A 14,856-nucleotide genomic window follows, 5' to 3' on the forward strand; every position below is an offset into this window, starting at 1 on the left:
AGAAATATGTTTTTCTAAATACTCAGATGTTACCTAAATAAAGGAGGGTAAATATTTTACCCTTTATATTATCAGTATAAACAGCAAGTTAGAAGCCCAGCCATATCTTAGGTGTTAAAGATTTAACCCTTCATCATTTTATTTTACAACTCTGCGTGATGTTGTGTGTAAAAATTTACCTACGTGTAGACACTTGATTCCTTTACACTGAAACTCCATGTCCCTGTTGGGATGAGCACTGGGTGTTGTATGGAGACCAATTTGACAATAAATTATATTAAATAAATAAACATAAAAAAAATAAGAAACTCCATGCCCCATGTTTATGAGGATCATGAGGATCCATGTGTGCCACCAAATTGTAAGCTTACCTGTAGACTGTTGAAAATGACAAAGAGGATCAACATCCAGAAGTGTCTGTAAGCCATGTGCAGGCCTCCCCACAGCCATGTCACAGAAATCAGGGCAAAGAGATATAAAACCAGTGGGACTTCTAGAAATAAAAAAAAAATTTTTTTTTGAGCTTCAGTGTCCTGCATAGTCACATATACACACAAATGTATACTGGCTCCTTTCTTGTATTACTCTGTATGCCTAAGTACCCATTTGGAAAGAACAACCTTGGAAATGCCATTCTTATGCCAGAAAAGAGAAGGCACATTGCTGAGTCCACATTCTTTCTGTTTTCCTGATTTGGGGGTGGAGGGGGGTGGGGGTGGTGCAGAATGGGAACTGTTCCTCTCCTAGACTACCACCTGCTGGACCGTTTGGGAAGTGCTATGAACAACTACAGAGATGCAAACACGTTTCATCCCCAGGTAAATCTTAAAAAAGCTCCCCACCAGAAAATGGCAGGCAGCGGTGTGCTCCAGAAATTACTGTAGTCCAACCCAACAATTTAAAACACAAATGATATAAAAACTAGCTTGTGTGTCACAGAATAGTATGTACTCACTTTTTTTTTCTGACAGAGAAGACCCCAAACTTTACAGCTAATGTTAGAGCAAAGGTGAAGTGACAGGTTCATTATTGTCAACACTAAGCTTATTCTGCCAATTGTTTCTCATGCAATTTATTTCAGTAGTTTTCTGGAGAGATTTCTTCAGGGTCAAGTACTTCATTACCCATTTGTCTTTGATATTTCCATTAGAGAATAATAACCTTAAAAAGGGGATTTTATTATTTAAATAACAACCTATATTAGATTTAAAAAGTGATTCAGATCATAGCAGCTGCAAATAAACACACTTTAAGCTGTCTGAAAGACATCAGGATGGACCATACCATTGACAAGCCTTAGGACAGACTTCAAGGTCCAAATATGCCCACTATTATATCAATTAATGACTAAAATATACATACACTCTGGAAATTTGAACAATTAAATAATATGACTTAAGCAATTTAAAAATTTTATTTTGAAACATCAAACTTACAGAAGAGCTGTAAGTATAGTATGACAACATAGTTTTTTTCCCTGAACCACTTGAAAGTTGCCTTCCTCCAGCACCTTCTGAATACTTTATTTTTTTAAACTGACATGTTTTAGTTTATTTTTTTAGTAATCTCTACACCCAGCATGGGGTTTGAACTCATGGCCCGAGATCAGGAGTTGCACCCTCTTCTGACTGAGCCAGCTAGGCTCCCCAATACTTAATTTTATTTTTTGTTTTCATTTTTCCCTCTGAAAACTTTAATGTGCATTTTCTACAAAGATATTCTCCTACATAAACACAACAGGACCATCAAATCAGGAAATCAATACTCATATATTCCTGCTATCCTCAGATCCCATTTAAGATGTGTCCATTATTTCTGTTATCTCTTCTGCAGTGGAAAGGTCCAGCTGACCTGTTTCCTCAGTCTCCTTTAATCCCAAACGGTTCATCGGTATGTCCTTGGCTTTGTGACTGACACTTTTGAAGATTACCGGCCAGTTTTTCCTGTGGAGTGTCCTTAAATTTGAGTTCATCTGATGTTTTCCTGTGACTCAGATTATAACATTTGGCAGAAATCACAGAAGTGATACTGGGTTCTTGTTACAGCACTCTACTGGGTGGCACAAAACCTCCACTTGTCCCATTACTTAGGTTGCTCATTCCGGTCACGTGATTAAGGTAAGGGCTGCACAGATCCTCCATGGTGAAGTCAGTCTGTTTTCCTCTGTGATTACTAAGTATCTACCTGGGATTACCTTGAAACTGGATAAAACCCTTCCTCTTATCAAATGTGTGATTTGTTCATTTATTTATTTTTATAATATGGACTCACAGATTCTCACTTTATTTAAGGGTTACTGGGGCACATGGGTGGCTCAGTAGGTTAAGAGACCGACTCTTGATTTCAGCTCAGGTCCTGATCTCACGGTTTATGGGTTTGAGACTTGTCTCCCCCTCCTTCACTCATGTTGTCCCTGTCTCTCTCGAAATAAATAAACTTAAAAAAGGGTTATTATTCATTACTATCATTATGATGCCCAAATTATCTTAAATTTGATTAATGGAAGCCTTGCAAGATAAGATGGCTTCTGTGGCTTCTGTGCCGTTTGTAATGTTCTCCTGATCCTGTAAGTACTCCCTTGATTTCTGGCCCAACAAGATGTTTCAAACTTATCTTGTACTTTCCCTGATCTAGTTCTGGCTCCTTTTGTGGGGAGAATGGCATTTAGAAACCAGATTAGATGGTAAATATGCTCACTGTTATTGGGGTGTTTCTGGCCCTTAACCCTGTTAGTAGACAGAGCTAGAGAAACTATGTAGGTACACATATGAACACACACACATTTACCTCTGGATTACTGTATCTATTTCTATATAATGAGCATTATTATTTCACACCAATACTTCCAGATCCAATCCAACATCACAGGGTTAATTCTAATTTTTTTCTTTTTACTTTGTGTAAATTTCTCCTCTGTTAAGAAATCTAGTTCTCATTATTCTTAATACATTTACCTATTTGATCACCTGCCCTAGTTGATTGTATCCAATCTCTGGGTGTTGTTATTTCTTCTCTTGCACAGTTGACCCCTCAAGCTCATCTGGGTTCTGACATCTCAAGCTGGACTGTATCCCATCCCTCAGACAGATGCCCCCCTCACAATGAACAGGCTTCCACACTCCATGCTTGAATGCCTTCCTGTGGATGGCAATTGTAATGAGAGATCTAAGATGGAATTCTTTGAGAAGGGAAGGGAAAGGCAAAAAAAAAAAAGGGGGGGGGAGAGAGAGAAAGAAAAAAGAACGAGAAAAGGGGAGGGGAAGAGAAAAATGGGACCTGAGAATTCTTTTTTTTTTTGAGGAGATAAAAGCCTTTAAAAGGACACTATGCTGGTATCTTCCCAAATACAACCTTCTTTAAAAAATATAAAATTGAGTTATTATTATAACTTCACAGAGAAAATAAGAATAATATAAGACACCGCCTATACAGATGAATAATTCCTTTGTCGTTAATGCCTTATAGCAAGACAGGGGAAAATATATTAAGATTTATTTAAATTTTATAAAAATTCATTTTTGTTTAATGAAATCATGCAATTTGATAAAGGTCCAGAGGCTCATTTTTACTAATGACAAGATACCCTAATATTTAGGAAACTTCCTATGCTATACTCATTAAATTTGTTAAAGATTAAGTATTAAATCTGGCAGTTGCATTCTTTGTTCCACTGTGTAACTACAAAATTCTATTTATGGCTCTGTGCAGAGTACAAAAGGACACGCATACTTTGCATGAACAACTAGGAACCCAATTTTCAATATTTGGCCTTCATGTTCCTCCAAAGTGCCTAGGGCCAAACCAGTGCTGTGTGCTGTCAGAGGTCAGCAGAGGAGCTGAGAGAGCATACTGGGGCCTGACTAGAAGCACCCAGGGCCTATGTTTTCCTGGACAAGTGTGGTAGCTTGGCACCCCAGATCAGAAACTCTGCAACAAAGAAAGCCAGGTGTAAATAACTCAGCGATTTGAACAATAGACCCCAGGCTGGTTTTTCAGCAATGCAACAACGATGAGGACATGATTTCAGGTTGGAAGAAACATATATAGAGGCACATCCAGATTTTGTGGGCCTGAAGTTCATAAAACATGGAGAACCTTCTTTAAAAAATAAAAATTGCAAAAAGCAAAATTAGGTATAAAACATTGGAAAGGGCCTATATGCAAGGGCCTCTCCCTTGCATATAGGCCCTGAAACTTAGATCTCAACAGCTTTATGCTAACCCACCTTGGAGGAAGTACCTTCTACCTTCTTTGAGGCCTGGAGTAACTGACCACAGGGAGAAGGGCCTTTGGGAGTGGGTAATGGTGATGGAGTGGGGGTGGGGGGAATGTTAAGAGCTACTGTGAATTCCATTTGGTATGCTGAAAATGAACACTGCACTTAATGAAAATCATTTCAGTTGTATTTTCATGAGCTGATACTTCTCACATTTGGTGAATGACTAGTAACTTTTCTGTTGTCTGTGTAAATCAGTGCTTTCAAAACAGGCATTTATAACTGGCCACGTTAGAAACTTATGTTTACAGGTGAATTCGTTAGAAAACAGAATTTCAATGGTTCTAGGTACTATCACCAGAAACATCTTTACTGCAAGCATTCTGGGAGGCAAACATTTTAGCAAAAATTAAAAAGATAACTGGTTGGCGGTTTGGTTCCTTTTTTCACTGACACACTAGTCCCACTTTATATAAATCTTAACCCTCAAAACAGTCTGTACACAGGCACAGAGTTTTGAACCCACATTTCCTACAGAACTTTAGGATGTCTATCAATGAACATGTGACAATGTGCCAAAACCCAACAGTTGTAGAAGGGCTTTTACAATGTACTTCAAAGCTCAGTTACAAATATGCATCCTAGTGTTTGGAAACTGGCAACTCTTGCTAATGAAGGAAGAAATTTTAGTGAAACAAGAACAAGTGTGCCGGTGAACAAAGAGATGAATTAACAAACAAACAGAAGCATAATACTATGAATGAAAGACTCTGAAGACAAATGCTTGGGTACAATCCACTAAATAAAACCTGTTATCTATTCAGTGAACCTACACACATTTGAAAGGTATTCAGGGATGGGGGCACCTGGGTGGCTCAGTCCGTTAAGCATTCAGCTCAGGTCATGTGGTCGTAGTTCATGAGGTCAAGCCCGGCATCACGCTCTGTGCCGACAGCGCACAGCCTGCTTGGGATTCTCTCTCTCCCCCTCGCTCTGCCCTTTTCCCACTCGCCTCTTTCTGTCAACCTCAAAATAAAGAAAGAAACTTTAAAAAAAAATCACACACAAAAATAATAAAATGTATTCAGGGACGCCTCGCTAGCTCAGTCAGTACACCATGTGACTCTTGATGTTGTGGTCGTGAGTCAAGCCCCACATTGAGCATGGAGTCTACTTAAAAAAAAAGTATTCAAATATTTTATATTCACAATAAGGTCTTTTTAATTTGTTATTCATTTTTCATATTTCATTATGTCCTTTTTAATGAACGCCCTCTTTTATTTTTCATGACTTTATCTTTTATGGCCAAATTGCCTTATCGCCTATTAGTTAAGCAATGGTTAGGTGATTTTGTTTGCAGTGAAAATCCTTGCTGTTGTATGTACACATGATGGAATATTATTCAGTCTTAAAAAGGAATGAAATTCTGACACATGCTGCAATGTGGATGAATGTTGAAAACATTATGTTAAGTAGAATAAGCCAGACAAATATTGTAGGATTCCATTTACATGAGGTGCCTAGAGCGGGCAAATTCCTCTAGACATAAAGTAGAATAGAGGACACCAGGGACTGAGAAAAATGAGGAATAGGAAATTTTGTTTATTGGGTACAGAGTTCATGTTTGAGTTGATGAAAAACTTCTGGAAATAGATAGTGGTGAAGGTTGCACAACATTGTGAATGTACTTAAAAAAATTTTTTTAATGTTTATTCATTTTTGAGAGACAGAGCACAGCGAGGGAGGGACAGAGAGAGAGGAAGAGACACGGAATCCAAAGCAGGCTCCAGGTTTTGAGCTGTCAGCATAGAGCCTGACACAGGGCTCGAACCCATGAACTATGAGATCATGACCTCACTGGATGTCAGATGCTCAACCAACTGAGCCACCCAGGTGCCCCGTGAATGTACTTTTTGCTACTGAATTGTACACCTAAAAATGGTTAAAATGGTAAATTTTCTGTTATGTATATTTACTACAATTTTTCGTTAAGGCCATGCTAAAAAGGGTAGGCTTGTGTTAAGACCAAGTTCAGTGATAGGGAGGGAAAAAAAATCAAATCCTCAAAGTACTTGATTTAAATACTTAAATTAGCAAGGAGTCATTAATGTGAAAAACAAAGTAGTCTGAAAAGGTTTTAGTGAAAGAAAAAAAAATCAGCAAGTGGATGTGTCATTTAGTACTACCATCATTAAGACAGTCTACTTATGGGATTTTGTAGATTTCATTGAGAATACATAAAATCTCTATTTTTTTTAGGGAAAATATGATTTCAATGAATTTAACTGCCATTTTTAAAGAAAGTATGGTGCTGTATTATCTCTTCTTTTTGTAATTGCAGCCTTGGCTTTATTGCTATGCACCAGTGACAGCAATAATGGCTTTATTATGGAAATCGCACCTCATTTACATGAGGCTGAAATTTATTCTGTGTTTACAATCTTCTAAAGTACTTGTTTTAATTTTACCTCACTGACCTTCTGATTCTAACAATTTGGATGTGCTACTAAAACAAACTCATCAATGTAAAACAAGGAACGCAGCTGTGAAATAATGTGTAGATTTAAGATATTTATGGGGCTATTTCCAACAACAGGCATGCATTATTTTTAAATGAGAAAAAAAGGTAATTGAAAACAAGGTATCCAAAGGCCTTATTTCTAAATTATGGGCCCTTATTCTGAAATTAACAGATACTGGGAGGCAGAGAAGTTTCATTGATCTGATTCATTTGTTGGTGAGAACATATTAATTGTGGTCTTACGCTTCCCTAACAAGGAATAAGGTTAACCCCACAACGCACTGTCACCTACCAGTGTTCTCAGCAAATAAACCAGAAGTCTTAGAAGAATACAACAGGACACACACTTCACAGAACTGCTAAATCAGCATTAGGATACTGTGGGTAGAACAGGTAATCTACAAACATTTACAACAGAATCTGGAGACAGGAGCCATAGGACTTAGTTTCCTTGTTCTCTAAAGGGGTTTTTAAGAAATGTTTGCTGCAGTAGGCTAGGCTTTGTACATTTCTGCTCTCCACTATGGGCCAGGTTCTTCACTTTCTTTAGCCATCCTTTCTAAATTCACAATCTCCATAGTCACTTTCTTTCAATGAGCACTTTAAGGACAACAATTTCCAAATGTGCACCTCCATCTCCCTTCAGCTCTATAATTCCAGGTCTGGAGATCCCCCTTCGTCTCAGACTTTCTCTTCCTTCCTAGTACTAGTACCATCACTCACATAGATTGACCCCAGGCCTCATTTCCCCGCATGTGCTGTACCACATGGGATGTGTCGGGGGAAACCATCCATGTAAAGCACCTGGCACAGAACCTGGCACAAAGCACATGTTCAGGAAGCCTTACCTGCTATAATTCTTGTTCTCAGGACCATTATGCCTTTACTCATGTCAAGCAAATAGTGCATGGCCCCTTTTTACACATTTGAGGAGCCCAAAAATCACATAATAAAAAAATATGTTGAACTTTTTTTTGGTACCTGAATTTCCTAAACCTATTTGGCTACAGAACCCTTCAGGAGGCACCTAGGTGGCTCAGCTGGTTGAGCATCTGACTCCTTAAATTTTCTTTTTTAACATTTTCTTTATTTTTGAAAGACCGAGAGAGACAGAGTGTGAGCGGGGAAGGGGCAGAGAGAGGGAGATACAGAATCCCAGCAGACTCCAAGTTCTGAGCTGTCAGCACAGAGCCAGAGAGTGCCTGACTCTTCATTTTGGCTCAAGTCATGATCTCAGGGTTCATGGGTTGAGCCCCATGTTTGCGCTGGCAGCACAGAGCCTGTTTGGGATTCTCTCTCTGACCCTCCTCACCCCTCAAAATACATAAATAAACTTAAAAAACAACAACAACAACAACAACAATGCTTCTGTTTGTCTGACATAATCTGAAGATCACACTTGGAGGAGGGTTGCTGTCAGAGTATAGAATTTAAATTCCACCACAACCAAACTGTTACTGAAAACTTCTTGAGCAGCCTATTTATTTACTTGTTAAATGTTTACTTATTTTTGAGAGAGAGAGAGAGAGCGCACACGCAAGCGAGCAGGGAAGAAGCAAGCAGGGAAGGGGCAGCGAGAGAGGAGGACAAAGGATCCGAAGCAGGGTCTGAGGTGACAGCAGAAAGCCTGATGTGGGCCTTGAAGTCACAAACTGTGAGATCTTGGCCTGAGCCAAAGTCAGACATTTAACCATTTACTTTTTTTTAATGTTTTATTTATTTTTGAGAGAGAGAGAGAGACAGCGTGAGCAGGGGAGGGTCAGAGAGAGAGGGAGATACAGAATCTGAAGCAGTCTCCAGGCTCTGAGCTAGCTGTCAGCACAGAGCCTGACGCGGGGCTCGAACCCACGAAGTGTGGGATCATGACCTGAGCCGAAGTCGGACGCTTAACCAACTGAGCCACCCAGGCGCCCCAATCAGATGTTTAACCAAAAGAGCCACCCAGGTGCTCCCCTGACCAGCTTATTTAATTTTTTTTTAACATTTATTTATTTTTGAGACAGAAAGAGAAAGAGAGAGCAAGTTTCATCGGGGGAGTGTGGGACAGAGACAGAGGATATGAAGCTCTGCACTTGTGAGAACTGAGCCCGATGCAGGGCTCCAACCCACAACTGTGAGACCACGACCAGAGCCAAAATCAAGAGTCGGCCGGTTAACTGAACAAAAGCCACCCAGGTGCCCACTGACCAGCCTATTTAAAATGAACCTCTCAGTGTCTTCTATTCCCTTCCCTCTACCTTTCCTATTCTATTCTAACCCATCCAATCCCACTTAAAGCTGATGGTAATGAGTCTCACCAAGGTACTGTGGCTCACAAGAGTAAACTTCTTCTCTAGAAGGTAATTTAAGTAGCCCGAAGGACACCTTAGACAATGGGTACAGCAAACATAACCAAGAGTGGGAGCCCTCACATACCACCTTTGGACATGGGTTTAGCCAGACCCTTAACTGATATGGTATGTAATTTGGAAGGATCTGTAGAGGTGAAAAAATGGATTTATAGGCAGAGAAGAGAGTTAATCAATATTGGCCTAGAGTATATTTTCCAGGGATAGAGAGGAGGAATGTGAACAGGTTTTCAGATGAGTCTCAAGGTCTCTGAGAACCTAACTAACAGAACTTTGTCACCAGCTGACTTCGGGCTGTCCTGGATGCTAAAGGACAGTCCAGTGTCAGGCCTACTTTGAGTGCGATTTATTGGGAATGAAAAAAAAAATAGTACAAGCCTAGAATTATGGTCTCGCCTTGCAAAAGCTATATATAATTTTCAATTTGCAGACTATAATTTTGAATCTGAGGAGAATAATCAAGTTAGATGAGACATACCCACATGGACCTTGCACAAACTGTTATTAGAGTAATTCCATTTGGACCATGTATTTCAAGTTGCCAGATAATATCCTACTGGGGGTGGAGGGTGTCAAATAGGTCTGTGATACTTAAGGAAAAGGTTAAAAGGTCTGTTTTCGTCTTGTGAGGAAAATATCTTGGAACTACAGGAAGAATTATCACTTGGGTTCACAGCCAACATAGTAAATTTTAACACACTTCATAAATATTTCACAAAATGACATTATGACAGAAGTTTTTAGGAGGTCTAAAACAAGCATGAAGCCAGCCAACTAACAACTGAAGACTGACTTAACCTAGTTTACTAACTACATTACCAGTTACTCAGCCATTAAAGAGTTCAAAACACTCATCTCCAGGCATGCTCAGGCACCGAACAGCAATTTCCAAAACACTTAGCTTTTATAATACTATGAAAATATACAATGCATCTTTCAACCTGCCTACATCTATATTTTGAATCTTACTATACGGCCTCATAATTTTTGGAAATTAGGTTACTATGTATTTGGCCATGAATAGCCAGTTATGTTTTACAGATGGTTTGATAGGATACCACATAGCAGTCATTAAGAGTTAACAGGCTCACATTCAACACTGAAGGCTTGAGTCAATTCTGACACAATGTCTCATAAAAATTAATACTAAAGATGTGTTCAAGAAAATATTTTTACAGTGTGTTAAATATGTCAGTTCCAGAACTGTTTTCTGGTAGACCCTCAATCTGGATAAATGCCGGCTGACCTCACACTGATTTCCTTTTAGTTCTTTAGCTATCACATTACAAAACTGCAACACAAATTTAGAATTTTACTTTATTTTTATTTCTTTTGCCATGTCACTATTCTAAAACGTCTACTTGACTTTAGTCCTTTGGATTCTGTTGGTCAACATGATTAATCATATCTCTTTTCCCTACAGCTATCAGATTATCAGGGCATTGTCTGGTCTTTTTTTTTTTTAAATGAGTTTATTTATTTTGGGGGGTGAGGCAGAGAGAGAGTGAGGCAGAGGATCCGAAGTGGGCTCTGTGTGGACAGCAAAAACCCCTATGCAGGGATCCAACTCACAAACAGTGAGTTCGTGATCTGAGCCAAAGAAGAGACACTTAACCTATAGAGCCACCCAGGTGCCCTAGGGCATTGTCTCATTTTAAAAATAATGTAATATATTTCACAAAAGCTTTGGAGACATTACTTACACTCTGCTGCTAAATAATATCTGTAAGTAGAGAAAATGAACACAAAACCCACATACAGAGCTGTTTTCAGGGATACACAATAATAACAGACCGTAAAGTGGTGTAAGAGCTGTGTTATGCACAGGCTTATCATTGTTCATTTCAGCAATGGCACAGTACCCACAGGTGTGGCCGGGAATTTTATCCAGATGGAAGTAAACCAATATCTTATTGCCCATTCTTACTAACAACCTTGGACCAAGCCCTTACAGAGAAAAAAGGAGGGACCTATGTTTAGGAAAAAAAAGGCAATATCCAGACTGGAAGCCTTGTGTGTCATTTATGGAGAAGGAGGCTATCCAAGAAGACAGTAACATCTATACTGATAATATTTATATATTAGTGATCAATGTGATTTGATCAAAGTGATTTGTACCCAATGATATACCATTAAATTTTCTTTGTATATTTGTCATTTGTCATATGTATATTACATATTTGTAATGTCATGTGGAGACCTTAACATTTGTGAGATCCTAATTCCAGCTTTTTTTCTTTTTCTCCTCTTTCATTGGGAATTCAAATTGTTAACGGTTAGACTGATTCATGGGTATCTGATATTAGTAGCAAATGTAAGGTACATGCTACCACTTAATTTTGTCCTGGGCACAAAACCGTAAGTTTCCACATTTTTTTAAAAGAGTACGAGCACTGGATAAAGAAGACGTGGGGGTATACACGCACACACACTGGGATATTAAATAGCCATAAAAAGGATGAGATCTTGCCATCTGCAACAACACAGATGTGCCTAGAGGGTAGTATGCTAAGTGAAATTAAGTCAGACTGAGAAACACATATGATTAAACTTATATGTGGAATCTAAAACAAAACAAAACAAAATAAATTTATAAACAAACAAAAAGAAGATACGGATCTATGAATCCTGAGAACTGATGGATGCCAGAGGGGAGGGGCGTAGGAAGATGGGGAAAATGGGAGAAGGGAAGTGGGAGGTACAGTTTCTGGATGAATAAGTCATAGGAATAAAAGTAACTGCATAGGGAGTATAGTCATTGATACTATAGTAGCTTGTATGGTGACAGATGGCAGCTAAGGTTGTGGTGAGCAGAGCATAATGTATAGAGACGCTGAATCACTATGTTGTATGCCTGAAACTAATGTAACGTTGTGTATCAACTATATTCAAATAAAAATTTTTTAAATTAAATCACTCTTCCTCAGGGGCAAAAAAAGAGTGAGAGCATTGGAATTTTATTTAACTCCAGGTACCATGGTTTTGTCATTAGTAGGTAAGACTAACGAATGAGCAGCCATACAGTTTTTTGGTCACTGTCCTTCCTAAGCCTCCAAAAGAAGCCATTTTTACTATCCCATTTTGTCTTTACTAGACAGGTCCTGCTACGGTTTTTGTTTGTTTCTATCCATTTGTTACTTTTTTTTTTTTTTTTTTTAACCCTGTGGGATTTATTCTGTCACAGTGTTTGTGAAACACATTTGTAAAAAAACAATGTTTTTTTTTCCCCCCTGGGTGGTAAAGCAGCTTTAATATAACCACAGAATGAGGTTTTTTTTTTTTTTTTTTTCAAATACTCTGGCATTTCCCTCTCCTTCCTCAGGAAAGAGGAAACCACAACACTTCTTGGAAGTTGTATAATTAAATGAGTGTACAGATGAAAAATTGTTCATTTCAATTACTTGTTAATTTACAACCACACTGATTTACACTATCTATATAGAACTGTACAAGAGAGCTTCAAATTGCGCTTCAACACCCTCAGTCTTTATTCCAATCTAACATCTACTTCTTTGTGTAAGTTGGTGCATCCTAATTATAAATCACATCATTTGCTTTCCTGAAGGTTATTTATAATAAATTTTATAATTTGCTTCTGTCAAATTCCATTAAAAGAAAAAGAGCTGTTTTGAATATGGGCCCTTGGCAAATTACATTAAAAAAAAAAAAAAAAAGCATGCACCGAGCTTGACTGAGTAGGATTTATTCATACAAAAGGCAGAACTGCAGCTATGAGCAAGGACTCAGGAGTCAGGTCACTTGAAGGCTGTTCACTAGCTGTGTGACCTTGGCGAGTCACTTCACTGCTCTGAAACACAAGTTCCTCTTCAGTAAAGTGACAGTCACATTAGTATCTCCCAAGTAAGGTTTTGTGTATCCAGGGAGGATTTAATGGTTGAAATGCAGAACACTTTGAACAGTTTTATGTAAATTTTGGCTATTGCTTGTTATTCAAGAAATACGTTTTAGCAAGCATCAAAGGTGATATTAGATAAAATGTGACAGATAACAGAATGAATTAGATAAGCATATTCTTTCAAATACACACACACACACACACACACACACACACACACACACACGCTATGCTAAAAGGTAGAAGGTAAGTATTAGAAGAGACCAAATTATTAAAAAAAAAAACAACAAAAACAAAAACAAAAAAACAAACCCAGGGAAGGCAGCCATTAACAGCCATTGATAGTATTGAGAGGGAGAAGGAATTTCAGGTGCTTGAAGATGAGCTCTATTTGAGCATATAAATATTGTGATTAAGGTACTGGGAATAGCTAAAAGAGAGACAAAAAAGGCAAATGCACAAAGTAGTGTAAATTAATCCTTTTGACCTTTTAAAGGTCAAAGAAGGTGTTTAATGAGAAGATTTGTAGTACTAGGTACTGAAGGCATCTTGAGGGCTAAAGCAGTATGGAGTTATTTTATAGGAAATGAAAGCCATTTAAAATTTCTGAGAAAGAGGTGTGGCCTTATCAAAACAAAGCTTAATCTCACAGGAAAGTAAATAGATTGGTGGAGAGACTGCTACAAGGAAGGACCCGGTTAGGCAACTACTGCAGTGGTTATGGGAGGAGGTAATGAAGGCCTGAGGCCAGGGAATGGCAGAGGAGAGGCCACCACAAAGGAGGGGACACAAATGTTACCAAAACAGAATCTACAGTCATACCTCCAAATCACAAACCAATCAGAAACTTCAAAATTATGCAGAAGTATTAGGACTTTATCAGTGAAGATTCGAATTCAGTATATCTGCAGAGAGACTCGTTAAAGCCTAATTTTTGAAAATCTGACTCTTTTAAAAGCTAGGCTCTACACGCAATGTGAGGTTTGAACTCTCAACCCCGAGCTCAACAGTAGCCAGCCAGGTGTCCCTCTGAAAGTCTAATTTTTTTTTATTTAATAATTTTTAAATGTTTGTTTATTTTTGAGAGAAAGACACACACACACACACACACACACACACACACACACACACACACACACAAAATCCAAAGCAGTCTCCTGGCACTGAGCTGTCACACAGAGCCCGACGTGGGGCTTGAACTCACAAGCTGTGAGATCATAAGCTGTCAGATCAGAGCCACCCAGGCACCCCTCTGAAAGTTCAATTTTGATAATCAGTCAAATTTGACAACTACTGACCTAAAAGTCTATGACTGTGGAGTTAAAGAAATCACACAGGCTTCAGGTTAGGAGATAAGAAAAGGATTAAAAGGAAGAAGAAAAGGGGCGCCTGGGTGGCTCAGTCGGTTAAGTGGCAGACTTCAGCTCAGGTCATGATCTCACGGTTGTGGGTTCAAGCCCTGTGTCGGGCTCTCTGCTGACAACTCAGAGCCTGGAGCCTGTGTTGGATTCTGTGTCTCCCTCTCTCTGCCCCTCCCCAACTCATGCTCTGTCTCTCAAAAAAATGAATAAATGTTAAAAAAAATTTTTTTTTAAATGAAGAAGAAAAGAAAGGAGGAGAAAGAATAACATCAAGATCAGAGCAGTTGGGGCAGACAGAAAAACAAAGCTGATGGCAATTTTTGTACTTGCTGAGGACAAGATACTATTCTCATTGAGAAGATAGGGAAGAAGTTGGGAAGAGACATTGGGTTCAAGCTGATAGATTTGAAAATTACCACTATGAAAATGAAAAAGGCTCAAAGCAATTCGTAGAAACCATATATACTCCAGAGTTGTGAATCACAATAAGAATGAAGCATGGCCTGGGATTTAACAGGGAAAAAAAAAAAAAAAAAAAGAGAGTATCATAAAAG

The 14,856-nt window shown here is 38.6% G+C and overlaps 1 protein-coding gene across 1 annotated transcript in view; it reads right to left on the reverse strand.

Annotated features, from left to right (window-relative positions):
- The window catches only part of ADGRV1 (adhesion G protein-coupled receptor V1), a 500,208-nt gene that overhangs the window by 64,718 nt on the left and 420,634 nt on the right, over positions 1 to 14,856 (reverse strand). Inside the window, exon 89 of the mRNA XM_039255493.1 lies at positions 372 to 493. Coding sequence (XP_039111424.1) covers positions 372 to 493 — 122 coding nt within the window. The remainder of the gene's footprint in view (positions 1 to 371; positions 494 to 14,856) is intronic.

Source organism: Hyaena hyaena, unplaced genomic scaffold (assembly GCF_003009895.1).
Source record: "Hyaena hyaena isolate Hyena2069 unplaced genomic scaffold, ASM300989v1 scaffold_529, whole genome shotgun sequence".
NCBI classification, from domain to species: domain Eukaryota; kingdom Metazoa; phylum Chordata; class Mammalia; order Carnivora; family Hyaenidae; genus Hyaena; species Hyaena hyaena.